Source organism: Colius striatus, chromosome 3 (assembly GCF_028858725.1).
Source record: "Colius striatus isolate bColStr4 chromosome 3, bColStr4.1.hap1, whole genome shotgun sequence".
NCBI classification, from domain to species: domain Eukaryota; kingdom Metazoa; phylum Chordata; class Aves; order Coliiformes; family Coliidae; genus Colius; species Colius striatus.
The window spans coordinates 47,960,646-47,977,314 of NC_084761.1; the positions used below are offsets into that span (position 1 = coordinate 47,960,646).

The window sequence follows — 16,669 nt, forward strand, 5'->3', positions numbered from 1 at the left end:
AATTGAACAAAATGTCATGGTGGTTTGCATTCACTGTTTCATTCTGTATATGTGTTTTGCAGTTTCTCATAGCTGTGTTTTCAGCCTCTTTGGAGACCACCTTTTTAACCTGAAATGGGTATGAAATCAATTTCTACCAAGTAGTACATGGAGGAGAGCATCCTTTTCAGCAGGCAGTTGCTGGGTTGAAAGTACACATTTGAAACCAAATTCAAAAATCAAATAACATTCATCAAAGCAGCACTTGGGTCTCAGGTACCTGAAATAGCTGCTGATTCAATAGCCCTTATGAAAACTGCTAAAGTTTTCTCAGTCTCTCTTGGGCATCTTGTACTGTGTCCAGAGCAGTAGTTAGCTTCACAAATGTTTTACTTCTACTAGCACGTATATCTGTGCCCTTTCTATTGATATGGCGTGGGAGGGAGGTAGAACAGAGATGAAGCAGGAGAGCTGTGATTTCCCTGTGGCTGTTGGAGGTGATGGGAGCTCAGGAGGAGTGCGGCAAGGCAAGCGGTGTCACCAAGACTGGTTGGCGTGGCTACAGAGGACATGAGCCACCATGCTGGCATAGTTGAGTTACCAGATAGAAAGCAATCCTGCTGTGTCAGCCAGGCACAGGGAAGGCAGAAGTGAAATGGTCTCACCTTCCAGAATCCTAAATTACCTTTTATTGAGGCAGATCTCTCACTGCTTTCAGCCATTTGCATCCTGTTTCTTCCGGAGAATTGCACTCAAAGGAGGGCTCTGCCTGTGTCTAGAGGATAGAAGACTTGGTTTTGGCAGGTTGGTGCAAGGAGGCAAGGAGAGATCAGGATCCAGGACACACACCCTGCTGACCTCTTGAGATTTTGAGAGGTGTAGGAACCACTTGTACAATTAGGAGGGGACGAGTTTGTACCTCTTTTCCATTATTGGGTTTCTTTTGGAGCAGACGTGCCGTTCTAAACCATTCATGAATATGTAAGTATGCAAAGAGATTTAAGTGTCTAGTAATTCTAGTAATTTGGCTTGGCTAAATTTGTGTCAGCAATTGGCTTCCGTAATAGATTTTCCTGCGTATGTAATCGCTCGTGTGATTTACGTTCCCTGTGTTCATTTAGTCTGCACAGAAGCCTGGCCTGGCTTTGCAAGTCTTAGTCTCTGCATGTGCTGCCTTATTTCAGGCTGATGTTGGAAACATCCTGGCTGCAGTTCCACAATACAACCAGGGCAGTGATTGTGGGTTTCTGTTCTTGCTGATGGTCTTGCTTTTCATGTTGGGTGGCATGTGGCAGGTTCCCTCTGTTAATTAGAACAAATGTGCCAATTATGTTAATGTATCTCCCGGTACCAATCAGTGAATAATTAGAGACAACACATCTGTCTCTCACTGGGGAGTGGGATGACAGAAAAGACTCTACAAGGTATGTTGCTCTAAATTACCGCCGCCTTGGATGGTATGCTTCCATAGTCAGTCACAAGGATGGCTCTGTCTCATGGCAGGCTTGTCAGCACATTAGCAGCAATGGAATGTGTAGATCCAGCATAGTTGGCAGGAGACGTGTGCCTCACTGCTGTGTAAATTACATCCAGAGCACTAAGGAGCTCTGACCAAAAAGTAGCTGACTTGGGGTGTGCTCCACCTTCTCAGTATCCATAGTCACTGAGTCAGGATTTCATTCCCCGTGCTCGCACCTTTACAGAGCCTTCTCTTGCTAGTCAGTTTGAAAATGTGTAACAAAAAAACCTTATTAAGTGGAAAACCAGAAAAAGAGATGGGTAAATTCTGCCTGCTTTGTTCCAGGGGACTGCTATGTAAGAAAAAACAGTTGTCGTATTTCTTAGCTGTCATCTCCATGAGGGAACACTTAGTCAATCCCTCATGTCACTATTGTTGCCAATTAAATTATTTCTGTACAAAAAGGAAAAACTGATGGCCAAGCTTTTTGTATGGATATGGACCGCCATCAGTACATATATTGCTAACAGTTAGAGGGATGATTTAATCAATTAAGTAGATCTAGGTATGTGTTTAAGAATCATTGTGACTATAGCAAATAAATATATACCTTCAGTATTTAGGCAAAAGCAAACATCTACTCTAAAAGCATCTTTTCTAGAGAGTTGAAAAGTGGAACCATGTGAGTATGATTTGATATGACCCTGAAGACAAGCATCTTGTGCACTTCAAAATACCCATTCGTGTCCTGCAGCCCTTCTATCTGCTCACCCACAGGGGTGCAGGTCTCTGGCATACAAATGTCTAATGCCTCATCTGCCAGCCTTGTTGCGAGCATGATGCTTTCCCCAGGGCACCAGTCACCATTATTCAGGCAGTGGAATTAAATTCAGGATAAGTTTTTGCATTGACTGGATTAACAGCCTACTTCAACAAGGGAATTGCACCTTGGGGAATGACATGACATCAGAAGAGATCATTGCTTTCTGAATTCTGTAATAATAGTTTGCATACTTGTCATTCGTAAATCACAATGTCTCATTCTGCTTTGTTCTCTTCTCTTGTATTTGACACCTGATCTCTTCCTACTTATGTAATGGAACAACCCTGCTCCCACTTATTTTGATTACCTGAAAAAAAAACCCCAAAACAACTGAGGTTTGGAGATGCTGATAGTGGCACTGGATCCACCTGCACTGGAAAAAAAATGAGACCATTAGTAACTGAAAATAAGTACCAATGGAAGTCTCGTTTACATGCTGTAGTGTGTGTAATTATACTTTCTACAAGGACTGAGGGAGAAAACACATCTGCTGGAGGAGTGTGGTTTGTTTTGTATTGCTCTACTAGTGGCTAAAATGTATATAAAAGGAGACTCCCATCTCTTGTCGAATCATCCATCAGTTTCTCCCTTCAGACTTGGTGACATGATTGTTTGTAACATGAACAGAGTTGTGATATCATAAAACCTGGGTACCAGAATGAGACTGAATTCATGTTAAAGATGAAGCCTATAAAAGAGATGTTTAGACATGCACGCACTGTACCAATGTCCTGGCAAAAGAGATTTTTCAGAAAAAAAAAATGACATCCTAATGTTCTGCAAACTTAATGTTGTATTGTTAGCATATTCTGTGAGCTGTTAGGTGGAATTCCTAGGAGATTTGGTGAAGAGCCAGAGGCAGTATACTGAATTATACAGTATCTCTCTTTTTTTTCCTGATATTGGCAAGTCTTGTTTTCATATCATCTTCAGTGTTTTTGCAGGGATGAAAGGGAATTTAATGCTCATAGCTTTAATTTCGTCTAATCAACTGAGACCCAGACTGAATATTCATGCATGTGTTTTTGTGGAGAGAGAAAGTACTGCAGAGTACTGAAAAAGGAGAACCACATACTTGAGTCTTGCCCAGTGCCGAAAGCTGCTAGAGTATGGGCTTCGATGGGCACACCAGAAACATTTTGGAATGAGCCTTCGACTGTAGTCCTGTCCTCACTGATGTCCTAATGTCCTCAGTGTGCAGAGCATGGGAAAAGTACAGGTAGATTCAAAGGGGATACACGGCTGTGGCAGTGCATATAACATCTTTTAAGAGTCCTAACTGTGTGCACTGCATGCCAGAAATAAATAATTACATTAAACCCTAAAAAAGACATTTTGTTTGTCTCAGAGGCAGGGGTTAAGGGGCAGCCCACCACTGGAGAAGAGAGAAGATCCTGGCTTGTTTTTCAGTCTGGAATGCCTGCAGACATAACCCATGGATGAGGTTTAGTCATCCTGGAAAAGAAAAACGGGTTATTGACTGATAGCTTGTATTTTTCATGGTAAAACATCAGTGTTGCAGTGACAGAAATAGAGCCACCAAAGTTTTATGTCTTTTTTTCTTCCTCTCCTGATCCTCGCAGACACATATATCCATTTCTAAACCCCTTTTTGCACCACCAGTCCTAAGCTATAAAGTACTGATGGTTATGAGGCTACCACATACTGCAGTGATGTGCAGTGTGAGGGGGTTTAAACCAAGCCTTCTTTGGCTTTACGTTCACTAAAGTGTATGTCTTTCGAAGCACGTCATGCCTGATGCACATCCATCCAAACTGGGGTAGGGGAGCTGGAATTTCTTAAAGTAGGGATAAAGACAGCAAATGGGAAGTGGGCAGCCTGAATCAAAGCCCATGTCCACAAGTACTGGCCTTGCAGTGCTGGATCGGCTTTGTCTGGGAATGAATCAAGCCCTCTGCATTTCAGACCAGGGGAAGCCATCAGTTTTCTCCCCACAGTTCAGGGCAACCTGTACAGATTCTCTGTTGGTTTGGGGGTATGCTGATGCTTGGGCAGTTCCTCAAATGTCTTTGGAAAAGCAGAGTTTCTGAGAGCAGCTCTTGGCAGTTATCAGCATGTGGGTCTGGTTGGTTGATTGTGTTTATGTTTTTCTTCCTTTACTTAAATCCCGGGCACAGGCTGAAGTGATCCAGTGACATGGAGGCCTGGCTTTGATCCATCCAGGGCCCCAGTTCTTTCCTTTAGAAGGCATTCTGTTCAAATGAAAAGCTGCTACTAGATTTGCAGCCAGACTACATTAGGGTGGCTCAAAGCAGTCAGCTGGGGTATAATAGGGTGTTTCTTTAGGGGTACAATAAAGACAACATTGTCTAAATGAAAAATCACATATGAAAATGTTTTTCTGTGTAACCAAGGAAATTACACTTTCTTAGAATAAAAATATAACTTGCATAAAGAAAAGAGAAAATAAGTGCTGATGCAGTCTTTGTGATGCTCTATTTCCTGGGTAACTGTCTCTATTTTATTTAAATCCAATTGCAGCAAAACAATAGCATACATGTACACGTGAGTGCACACACAGTTAAAAACACTGGCATGTTTGTAATTTGTTAGTGTGACTTACTCTAGTGTAGAACTTCATTGTGTTAGACCCAAGGCAGGTACATACAAGGTTACTGCATAATTAACCACATAATTAGACAAGAAATACAAAAGAATGGGTTAGACCTCTGCTGGTTTAGGGTTTCTGATGTTATAAGGGAAATTTCTGTTTGTAGATAGAGTCCTAAGGTGTCATCCCTTCATCATCCCATACTTTGGACTTTGAAAACACCAATCAGCTATCATGATCAAATGTTGGCAACATTTGAAAATGCGTTGATATTTTCCAGACAAGGCAAGACAGCTGTTGTGTGAATGGGTGGGAGGGAACAGGATCTGAAGTAAAGGGTAAGTGTGAAGGATGTTTTCCCATGTTTCTGCCATGATTTCATTTGAAAATGTGTGCCAGGTGAGTCCATTATATGCCTTGACTCGTCGTGCTTTCTGGGATGACCAGTATAGTCACAGAGACTGTGCCTGTTGTAGTATGATCTGGTGCTAACTCACTGCTTCCCCTCTGACCCTTTGAAACTCTAAGGTGGAGTGGCTGAAGAATGAAGAGGTGATCGATCCTGTGGAAGACCGAAATTTTTATATCACCATTGATCACAACCTGATCATTAAGCAAGCCCGGCTTTCTGACACGGCCAACTACACTTGTGTCGCCAAAAACATTGTGGCTAAAAGGAAGAGCACCACAGCAACTGTGATTGTCTATGGTAAGTCAACCGAATGGATGCGTGCCCAAAGCGAGCAGTGGCACAGAAGGGGGATGCAAAATGTCTGTATGCAATTCTTGCTGCAATGAGTATTGGGTCTGGGCCACTTGTTCTGTCAAATGCAGTGACCACAGGCAGGGTTCGTTACCCAAACCACTCAGAAGTACAGATGTGATGGCTTGCCTTGTTGGTGACAGACCACGGCATTAGAGAAGGAATGGACATCTACACAAACGGCCAGTTGCCTCATTGAAGGGGAGACAGTGGCTCACCTCGCCATAACACAGGACTGGATGCAGCAAGGAGCCATTTAGAGCACTTCCTTCAGCAGGAGTGTCAAAGGCATTGCTTTCTACCAACACATTTGACCTTCCCACTGTTACTTTTCAGAAGTCAGAGTAAAACTGAAAGGCAGTTTGTGCTTCCAGATACTGGTAAGAGTGTCAAGCTCAGCAGAATCATCTACCTTCTTATATCTCTTTAAATAAACTTATTTTTGGTGTCTAATACCAAAGCATACTTGGACATCAGAAGCAAAGTAGCAAAACACTCTGGCACTGCAGTTCAATAGGCACACAACCTTGCTTTAAAAATAAGCATGTGGGAAATGTAAGGAACGGGTTGTTATTCTGTGTCTGCATTCGCAAACTAGATTGATAATGAGGCTGGCTGTGCTTTTGGCTGGGAAAGGGCTAGATGGGATGCCCCTCTGGGATGTCTCTCAGGCTGTGTTGCACTGCAGCTCTGCCTCACCATTCTGAGCTGTTGCCCCTGCAAAGTTACTGCCCTGATGCATCCCAGGCAGGGGAATCCATGAGAACAAAACCTCCTCTGACAATGTGCCAGCTGACTGTACTGGTGTTCCTTACAATCAGCTTAATTATAGGATAGACAAGTAGGAAAAAATCCCTATGATTATCCCTAATATTCATTTCATATTCAGGGTAGCAGTTAGATTTAATTGTAAGCAGTTGCTTCCCTGAAGTTACAATGAGGGGCTTTTAGTTCAGTTTTTATAGAACTGACTGAATTGAGTTGATTAGCAGTGTCTGTGATATTGACGGGTGGACCGTGCAAGAGCACTGTGTTTTGTAACTGTGATGAATGCAGAAACATGAAGCTCTAGACATACTGCAGCTCTTCCTTATACATATACAGCATTTTTTTTTCAACAGTGCAATCAAGAGACATATGCAGGGGAGCAAACCTTTTTATGGGGTTTGCTACCAGAGCTGCTTAAGGCTTGTGGAATATCACAAACACTTGAGTTTAGGGAATCTGAGGAGTTAGTATGTTATCCATACCCTGGTGACCCTATTATTCTATAGAGCAGCACAGCTCCTTCTTCATCTATCCATCTATCCCAGAAACTGAGGTAGGTAAAAAGCATAAATATCTTCACAGAGATAAAAATCTTCACAAAATCTAATATTAAAAATGCATTTAGTGTGAGTTCACCCCGAACAGCTTAAATATATGTTATGGAGGTGCTGGGACATTCATATGCAGCAGCTATGTCCCCAGAGGGGTGAGTGAAGTTTTTGTCATGTGCTGAAGTCACCCTTTGGGAAGAAAGGAAAGAAAATTAGTGATTTTGGGGATTTTGGCCATACACACACCTTCAAGTGCTTAGTGCAGGTTGGTTTTCAGGAGAAGGCAGGTAACCTTACAGCCCTAATAAGTCACTAAAGGGTGTTTTTCATCCAATGCCATTGTTTCTTCAACTTGCCCAATGACTTCTGGCATGCTGTACATTTGAGTTTGTTAGAGACATGAGTTTAGTGTTGCTTCTCATGCTCTTCCTAGCCATCCCTTGTGACTGCTATTGGAGGCAGCATGACACGGAGCTGGAAGCCCCTTTCAGGCGACCACGACGGCTTGCTTATTCAATCATGCTCTTTCTCTCTTGCTTTTCAGTCAACGGAGGCTGGTCTACCTGGACTGAGTGGTCAGTGTGCAACAGCCGATGCGGGAGAGGCTTTCAGAAGCGTACAAGGACCTGCACTAATCCTGCCCCACTCAATGGTGGTGCCTTCTGCGAGGGCCAGAGTGTTCAGAAAATAGCTTGCACCACTTTGTGTCCAGGTTGAGTATGATGAGTACATAGCCCTAGATAAATAGTTTTTCTGTCACCACTAGTTTCAGGAGAACACTACTAGTCACAAAAGCTACCTTCTCTTTATTAATAAATCCAGCATTTCAGTAAATTAATATATAATTGAATTATGTAAGTAGATAAAATAGTGAGCACATTATATCAAGCAGCAGAGGATTCAGCCCTACTTTTGTACACAGCTTGCACTGGTGTCTCAGTCCTGGTAATACAGGGGATTTGGGGAACATTTGAAACTTTGAGTTGTAGGAGATAAAGGTTGAAAGCCCTGGAAAAGGAGTAGAATTTTAATATAAAAAGCAGATGTGATGTAAATATATTTGCAATATCTGTTCAGTCCAACTGTCACAGCAAGTAAAGCATCTGTGGTGTGGATGTTAAATTTGAGGCATGTGTTTACCTGACTTCAAATACAAAGACGTTTATACTGGAAAGGGACATGTAGCTATACCTTTAATAGGTATTTAAATGTAGACTTCTGAAAACTACAGTATTGCTTTTGGTAGTTAGTGGCTTGTCTGTGACAAAGTTCGGACATCTTTCCTCTTGTCCAGTGCTTTCCAACCTCTGTAGTCTCACTCAAATGGATGGCAGAAAAATCATCTTTGGCTTGCAAAGCTTGACCATCCAACTATGGGTCTTGGTGATGGGTGGAACTTGAAGAGGTGAAATTTCATCTCTGGTCACTGCTTCAAGTGATAGACTCCTCCTGACTTAGACTGTGTCATTGGAATGATTCCAGTTTGTTCTTTGACTGTTCAGTTTAGTGCTTTTGAAAATAATTTGCAGGATTTTGAAGGTCACTAAACACATTCTTGATTCTGCTCATATGAAATAGATTGATGCCTCTAGATATTTCTTTTATTAGAAAATATTTAACATTAAATATCTTTCTACTAAAGAAAAATTTCTGGCCAAGTTTAAATTTAATGTCTGTGTTAAAAAATGCACCAGATTCCCAACTTGTTGCTCATTTTCTTGTACACTTTCAGCATAGATAAACAGCTGACAAGTATTTAAAAAGGTGAGGAAAGAGCAGAAGTGGGACTAGGGCAGAGAGAAAGGAGGAGAATGGATGTGCATTTACAGACCAGGAGCAGAACTTTAAGAAGAGCTGACTGACAATCGTTCTGCCTGCCAGGAATGGCCAGGAGTTACATGCTGGCTTGTGCCATGACATGCATCACTTGCGCTTGGTCTCAATTTTGTGTACCTCCTAACGAGTCGTGTCTTTTCCTTGTCTCAGTGGACGGCAAGTGGACATCCTGGAGCAAATGGTCCACCTGTGGCACAGAGTGCACCCACTGGCGCCGGAGGGAGTGTACAGCCCCTGCACCAAAGAACGGGGGCAAAGACTGCGAGGGGCTGGTGCTGCAGTCCAAGAACTGCACCGACGGGCTCTGCATGCAGGGTGAGTGCTGCTGTGGTGCCTCTGGACTCCAGGCTGCATGTGGCTGCAGAAAAACCTGCAGTAGCTGCAGGTCAGCCTACAGTTGTCTGAAGTCACAGAATCATTTGTAGGATGGAGAAATTAATTGATCCAGCTGTTGTCAGTCTGGACACTACACTCTTCTTCTCTGAAGATGGATGTTGTGCTGTCTGAGATTTATGGAGTTGAGCAGTGAAGAATTAAAAATTAGAAAGTCTCATAATAGAGCCCCCTCCTGCCTGCCCTACCATCAGGCAGCCCTTCTCTCTAATATCAGCTCAGCATCAGTCCAGGAACACTTGACAGTGAGTCTTAAGAGCAATGCAAATGTAAAGTTGAGGGTTTAGGTCAAAGCCAGCATTTTCAAGAGTAAACTTGGCAAAGCAGATTGGCTTGTGGCTTTTTACTGTCAGGAATGGTGTATACATGTGTTTCTACATATAATAGTTATGTCCCTTTTTTAATTTTGGTCACCCTGTAGTAAAAAGAGGTACCCTGTATCGATGCAGTACCTGTAGAAACTTCATAGTCATCAGCATGCTGTAGCCTCATGAAGATCGACTCTAGCACTGAATACCATTCTGTCCGCACCTGATCACACCGTGTTCCTGCTTTTGTAGCTAATAAGAATGAGAAGTAAAGAAAAGTAAGCTTTTAGTGTGATTCCGACAAACAATTAGTCTTCACTGCACCCCATCCCTTCTCAAAAATGGGATCTTCTGCTGGTGCATCAAAACTTCCCTTCATATTTCATTAGCACAATAATCCGAGCCAAAATCGTCACATGCATCTCTGTTGTGTTCCTTCATGCTGTCTTCCTGCAATGCTCTGTTGAGCTTCAACTCTCTGTTGCCCAAAGAGCTCTGGTTGTAATTGTGTACTATCTGTGTGTCCAGATCATAAAACACTTTCAGTCCTCTCATGAAAAAGGAATAAAAAAATTTTATTTTCTGAGGCAGGTTACTTTTGACTGAAGTAGTCACGATGACAGGAAAGTGACACTAGTAGATCTGCTTCTTGAGTAAGTGCCATATAGGTGGCTACTTGTTCTGGCAGTGATCTCTTAGCTACCCTATGGCACAGCATGGTCATTTGTTGTGAGGTTACACAGAATTACAAAAAAGGCTTCTTCACTGTGGCTCGCACCGACACTTTCATTACACTAAAACATATTAGTCAATGTCAGCAGCCTATAAAACCATAATTCCTCAAAATATTTGTTTTTATGGTCAAGAGAGAAAGGTGAGATTCAGACTTCCTCTCTTTTTTCTTTTCTAAAGATAGAAAAAAGACAACAATTCATCCACGCCTTACTGTATAACACCTTGGTGACTTTTAGAGTGGGGAAGCTAACGTACCCCTAGGTCCAACAGTGTGAGTTAGTCATTAAGATAAATTAGGAAGAAAACATGCATTTCCCCATACAGAAGAGCTCTCCACTATCAGATTATATTTAGACAAGTGTGTGTCATCTTTGTGTATGTGAATAAGGAGAGCCATTTAAGCAGAAATCTTGTGAGAAAGCAGATATAATGGTATGGCAGAATAAAAGTCCTGTAGGGATCTCATTTACCGTTTGATGATATATTGCATTTTATTTGTGCAAGTGGATGCTGAGTATAAAGCAGAGGTCTTCAGCAGGAGAGAGGGTGAGGCTGTTATGCATCTTATTCTGCTTTATATATATGTATATAAAAAATGGTAATGAAAAATATACAGTTACGTATTGACCTATTTGGCTCTGGGGAGTGTGATAATCCTTCAGTGTTGGAATTTAATGTCAGTGTTTTAATGGTGTCTTTATACTCGTGGGGTTTCATATACCTGTAAAACTTACAGTCCTACTCCCTGATCCATCACTGCTGAGAAGATTGATTTGCTGTACTTGGTGTGCAGCAGTGTGCCTGCTACTCTCTATCTTTTTCTTTATTTCTCCTTCTCCGTTTATGCAAAGCCAATCTGAACTTAACATTTTTGCCAACATGGATCTGGATTCATAGCAAATCTGCCTGCTGAGCTAGGAGGAAATACAGCACTCCTTTTGTTCTTAAGACACTGTATCTCTTTTCAAGTTATTTGAGGCTGGTGCAGACAGGCCTGGAACTAACATTTCTTCTAGCCTGGGGACCTATGAATCCACAGCAGACTTTTCCAGGACTTTCATGCCAGTGGATCTGTCACGGCACAAGTGGCCTGGAGGGAGTCACAGAGAGTCACAGCCCTCCAGGATATGTGTTGGCCAGCTACTTACTTGCACCATAGCCAAATCCTGCTCCTAGGTGCCTTAGTGCTTCCTCCTTAGTGTCAGTCTTTAGTTAGAGCTTGAAGGCTGACTTTAGCACCATGGGTCTATTTGAGGTCAAAGAGTTTGTAGACAGACTCTCTTACCAGGATTCACTAGGCTGTTGCTTTGACAAAAACTCACTGGTAAATATATATCTCTATATAGCTGTACATAGAAGATATCCTGGAAAATGTTGCATTGAATGAGCCTAATTTACAAGCCCTTTCTCTTCCAGTCTATTATTCACTTCAGTAGCATCAGCTGGATAAATCAATAAGCTCTTTCATCAGACTGCCTCTGCTCCAGCAAAGAGCAGCAGTCTGCACTGCTATCGATTTCTGTGGGGATAAAAACTGTGGAGCTTTCTCCATCCCTTGTAATTACAGTATTTTACACCCAAAGCTGTAGTTTGTGCTTACCACTAACTGTGGCGTTTCTCGCGCAACTCTGCTGTCACATTTATTCAAACTAATGATCTTGCTAGTACACACATACACTCCCTTATCCAGTAGTTAGTATTTTTCTGTTAGCATGAAAGGATGAACAGTCATTAAACTAGAGAGCCTGCAGAGAGGCAGCAGCCTGAATTGAAGAAGAAAAGCAGCTGTAGTGAAAATTTAGGACAGTCATTGCTATTTTAAGTTTCCAAATACACAATATTGCCTAGTAGGTCCCATTATAACCATTGTTGAATTCCCGTAATAGCATTAATATGATCTTCTGGAACAAAATATGCTGTAGGTGTAAGAAGAATTGGCTGGTTACCACCCACGCTAGTTGCATTATTGCCTCCATAGTTGCATTATTTCCCATTTGAAGTATGAGAACTGTGGTAAATGCTTCAGTGCAAAGAACAACACTTCTGAAGGCACGCACTGCATCTCACGGGGGATTGCTATAAACTGAAACACTGCAATTAGCCCTCCACTCATTCTGCCTAATGACTTTGGTAGGTGTTCTGTGTGGGGACTAAGAACACAAAGCACTCCACTGCTGGCTCAAACTTCAGCACAAGTAGTTCCCTTCTCGAGATCACAAATATGTTTAAAGCAACGTACAAAGGCAAGTGTGTTGCCAGGCCCAGTCTGGAATGACTGTGAGATGACGTGTGTGGTACCAAACAGATGCAAAAAGTCTCTGGTGGCCTAAATTCCGCTTTGCATTATATGCAAAGTGCTGTAGTTTATCAGGAAGAGGTGGTCAGCCTGTGAAGAGAGTTAACGGTGTTGCATGGTTGTGTTGAAGGCTTGTTATATGAGCTGTGATGTGTATCTGTCATACTCACAGCATGTCACCTGTGCCCTTTCTGTTGAAGATTGGAAGTGACGTTGTATAGATCTGCATTGTCCCTGTCCTGAATAAGTACAGAAAGTTCGCAGATGTGAGGTTGATGTCTGCACATGCTGGCAAAGCTGTTGATCTTTTTGGAAATCATGCCTGTGATGGGCAGGGTTGGCAGTAACACTCACAGGGAGACAACTGGTGCCCCTTCTTCAGCTCACTTTAGGGCTGTAGTACACCACTGTGACTTTTTATAAAAGGCTAGCGAAGTTGTGCTTTCCATTTCTTCCAAAACACAGAGCTGGCTGTCTTGCAGCAGAGTAATACTGAAGCACATGTTGTCACTGAGGACTATGGATTTTATAGTTATATAAATGGTACTGTTGCTCTCTCTAGTAAAAATGGTTTACTTCACACGGTTTCACAATATGCAATACAAATCAATCACTAAATAGGGCTAAAAGGAAATTCCCACTTGTGAATAATTGCCAAGTGTCATTAGATCCAATGTGGCCTTTTCCTGTGTTCCTTTCAATTTAAATAAATTAGCATTAAAAGACTAAGACTTGCTACTGTCACTTAAAGAATGGAAGAAAAGATTTAAAATGTTACAGACAGAACTCTGGACTATCTCTCTGGTCAGTTTGTTTTTCTCTTTGTGTGTAGCTTAAGTACTTGGACATTAAAATAGCTGATACATCACTTGAGAAAAAAGCACTAGTACCATGATGAAGATGTTATTATCTGACTAGTATTCCGTTCCTTGTTAAAAAAAGGCTGCCTTCTAGTCAAGAGTGAGTTCATGTAAAATGATGATCACAAATCTGTGCTGAGTGCTTTCAAATCCTCATCTGAAAGGCAGTATGTTCAGAAGGTTCCCTTTTACAATGATAGTGCCTGAGTGAGTGAAAAAAATGCAGTTTGTCATGTTTGTGCACAAAACGATTAGCTGCTGCCCTTTTCCAGTCTTGTGCCTATTTATACACAGATATCAAGTAAAAAGCAAGGTTAACCTGATACTAACATCTCTTTCTTCCCAAAACATATATATTCTGCACATGCCCTGCTTGTTTAATGTAACATGCCAGAACCTCTGATGGAATAAGCATTCATTTCCCTTTTTGGATCATTTTGAAAGCAGGCGTTCAGGGAAGAATTACAGTGCAGAGCAGTTTGATGAAGACCTCTGGTGCTCCAGAGCAGATTAGTGTGCAAAGACCAGGGGAATGTTTTCCAGACTCCAGAAGGCATGCAAAACTCTCTCAAGGCAGACTGCAACAGAAGCCTATGTGTGCAGAGGAATGAAATAAAACCTTTTATTAAGAGCATGTGGGTCAAGAGAGAACTTCTAATATGTTCAGTCTGTCAGCATAATGATATAGCCACCTGGCCTGTTTTGCTGTGCCCTTGTGGGTCTGAGGGGTCATGTGTTCATTCATTTGAAGAATGCATCTCCTCTGTTCCTAGAGGAAGTTTTATGTAACGTTTTTATTTGATGTGAGTGATGTGTTACTCTGTTTTCAACACAACTACTATGTAAATGTGTAGCAGCTGATGCACACATCTCAAAGTTATGACATGAGAAATCCCCAGCTGAGAAGTGTCCATGCTCTGGTGGGGCCTCTGGAACTGAGAGCTCTTTCATAGGAAATCTACTGCTTGAAGCAAATAAAATTATTGAGAAAAAACAGAAGTGCAGAGCCACAAGCAGTACCCAGGACACTGAAATCACTGTGTCTTACCCCAGTCAGTTCAGAAGGAGCCACCACCACGTTCACATTAATGAAAGGCTCTGAGATCTCTAGGCTGTTTTCAAAAATCTCAACTAATTAATAAATACTGTGTAGAGAGGAGGAAAACCCTAACCTTCTCCACTTATTATTTCCATTCTTAATTCTCTTTTCACTTTTGTTTAACCTATCCATTCAGGAAAGACCTCAGGTAATACCCAAGTAAATAATCCATCACAAAACCTCAGGCTCCTTGTTTATTAGCCCACCCTGAACATGTCAATAATTAGTCCTTTAGAAGGAAAATAAATTACTGTGCATTATCTCTGGGATGTCTGATTTCATATCTGACCTTCAGCATCATTACAGCAGACACAAAGATCTTTCTTTAGAATAGCAAATGCAAGAAGCTGGGAACATTCTATCTGAGAATATTTTGCAGCTCTAGGGACTTTGTTATTGTGGTATTTTTAAATTTTTCACCACCACAAATAAGGTATAAAATATCACATCTTGTTTATGTGCAAGAGTTCCTGGGAAACAGCAAGGGAGAGAAGCCATTAACAGCAATTACAATTCAAAGATTGTTATTACTATTTCTCCCATGGTAGAAGTATGTTAGCAACTTTTTATGAGAACATGAAGCCTTGAAACTAAACAGGCAGAATACAGGGTTTACTCTGAAGTTTGCTGTTGTACGATTGACTCTGCCCCTTTGTAGAAGGGAAAGTACTGGAAACTCATGCAGTCACAGTCTCTGAACCTGCCTCCTGAATGTCAAATGAAGTCTCCTAAATTCCTTCTCCTAGCGTGAGAATATGTGACTGCTTATCCATCATAGGGAGTACATGGAAAGCTATATGGCATTGCAATGCATCTGAATTAACATTTTGAAAGACTTTCTTGAAAGCATCTTTTGAAAGCTCTGAGCCTTTGCACACTGTATTACCATCTAGAATTTACCATAAAAATAATGAAGAAACTCAGCAGGGTGGTGGAAGCTGTGTGATTGCTGAGAGGTGAACTAGGTAAGGCAAAAGGAGGCATAAGATGGAGACAGGACTAGGTCACTGCTACAGTCAGAGCATTGCAAATGCTGCAGTGGCATGTGTCTTTTTTTCTTCTTTGTCAAAATTATCTCTTTGAAATGGAATTCAGAATTTTGGATTGCTGGATCCAAGGACTTCGGAGTTTTACAAAATCTGAAATTGGACTGGTTCGAACTGGGAATGGTATTTTACAGGAAAAGGGAGAAAAGCTGAATTTCTAAAACCTGGAATTTGGAAACAGCAATATGTATTTTTAATTTTTTTTTCACTTGTTGAGATCCATTAAACTCCCAAAACAACAAAAACAAATCACGTTAAATAAATATTAGTGTTCTTAATCCAGTTTGATTCAAATGTTTCATGAAAATTTTGGAGATTGAAGCTGATTATAGAAAATTTCAGCGAAAGTAAAAAATTTTAAATAAAATTCTGAGCCACTGGTGCTGGGGGAAAGAGGACTATAACTGAACTAATGTTGAAAAAAAGATGTCATCGTGGCAATTAAGAACAGAGGCAACTGAGTGCATGTTATTTGTGACCAGTACGGAAAAAAACAACCAGCTTGCTGGCTTTCAGTTATTAAATACTGGAACTCACTTGACAGCTGTGTATCACAAAGAAACAAAGGCTTGTTTTAGTAAACTGTCACATCACAATGTATGCACCACATATCTACACTTTCCAAGTGAGAGTTAGGCTTTGCTCATCTGTCTGTCGAAGCTCCTGTGGTTCAGAGCTTGTTGGCAGCAAGAGCTTATTTGTAATTCATTGTCGCTACACTGGATAAAGCCATCAAAGCAGAGAAAGAAAGGCAGCAGTTCAATATGTGCCGTCTTCTATTCTTATAGGCAATTTAAGGGCATTGACTTTGGAGCCAAAAGGGGGGAAAAGTGCTGTTACAATCTATTATTCTCAACCTGTTGAGTTCATTGCAACAGGATGTTATTGAGACATGCCATGTGGCTAGGCTTTCCAAAGTGCCACATCATTATGTGACCTTAGCTCCTTTTGAAAATGCTACATGGTGGGTAAAGAGCATTTATAGATTAGAAGCAAGAGATGCCAGATCAAAATAAGGTACACTAAAGAAACGAGCAGTTATGGCATGCTTTATGCAATCTTTACTTCATTAAATGAAGGTGCACATCTCCAGCTCTCACTGGCCTTGATGCAGTCTCGATGTACCATTAACTGTGACCTCAACAGCTAATGATATGAAGCAGTTTCTTTGCAGGATGATT

General features: G+C 41.4%; 1 protein-coding gene across 2 annotated transcripts in view; it reads left to right on the top strand.

Annotated features, from left to right (window-relative positions):
* The window catches only part of UNC5C (unc-5 netrin receptor C), a 261,631-nt gene that overhangs the window by 209,784 nt on the left and 35,178 nt on the right, over positions 1-16,669 (top strand). For both annotated transcript variants that reach the window (XM_061992520.1, XM_061992521.1), the window contains exons 5-7: positions 5,362-5,542; positions 7,460-7,627; positions 8,902-9,066. In XM_061992520.1, coding sequence (XP_061848504.1) covers positions 5,362-5,542; positions 7,460-7,627; positions 8,902-9,066 — 514 coding nt within the window. The remainder of the gene's footprint in view (positions 1-5,361; positions 5,543-7,459; positions 7,628-8,901; positions 9,067-16,669) is intronic.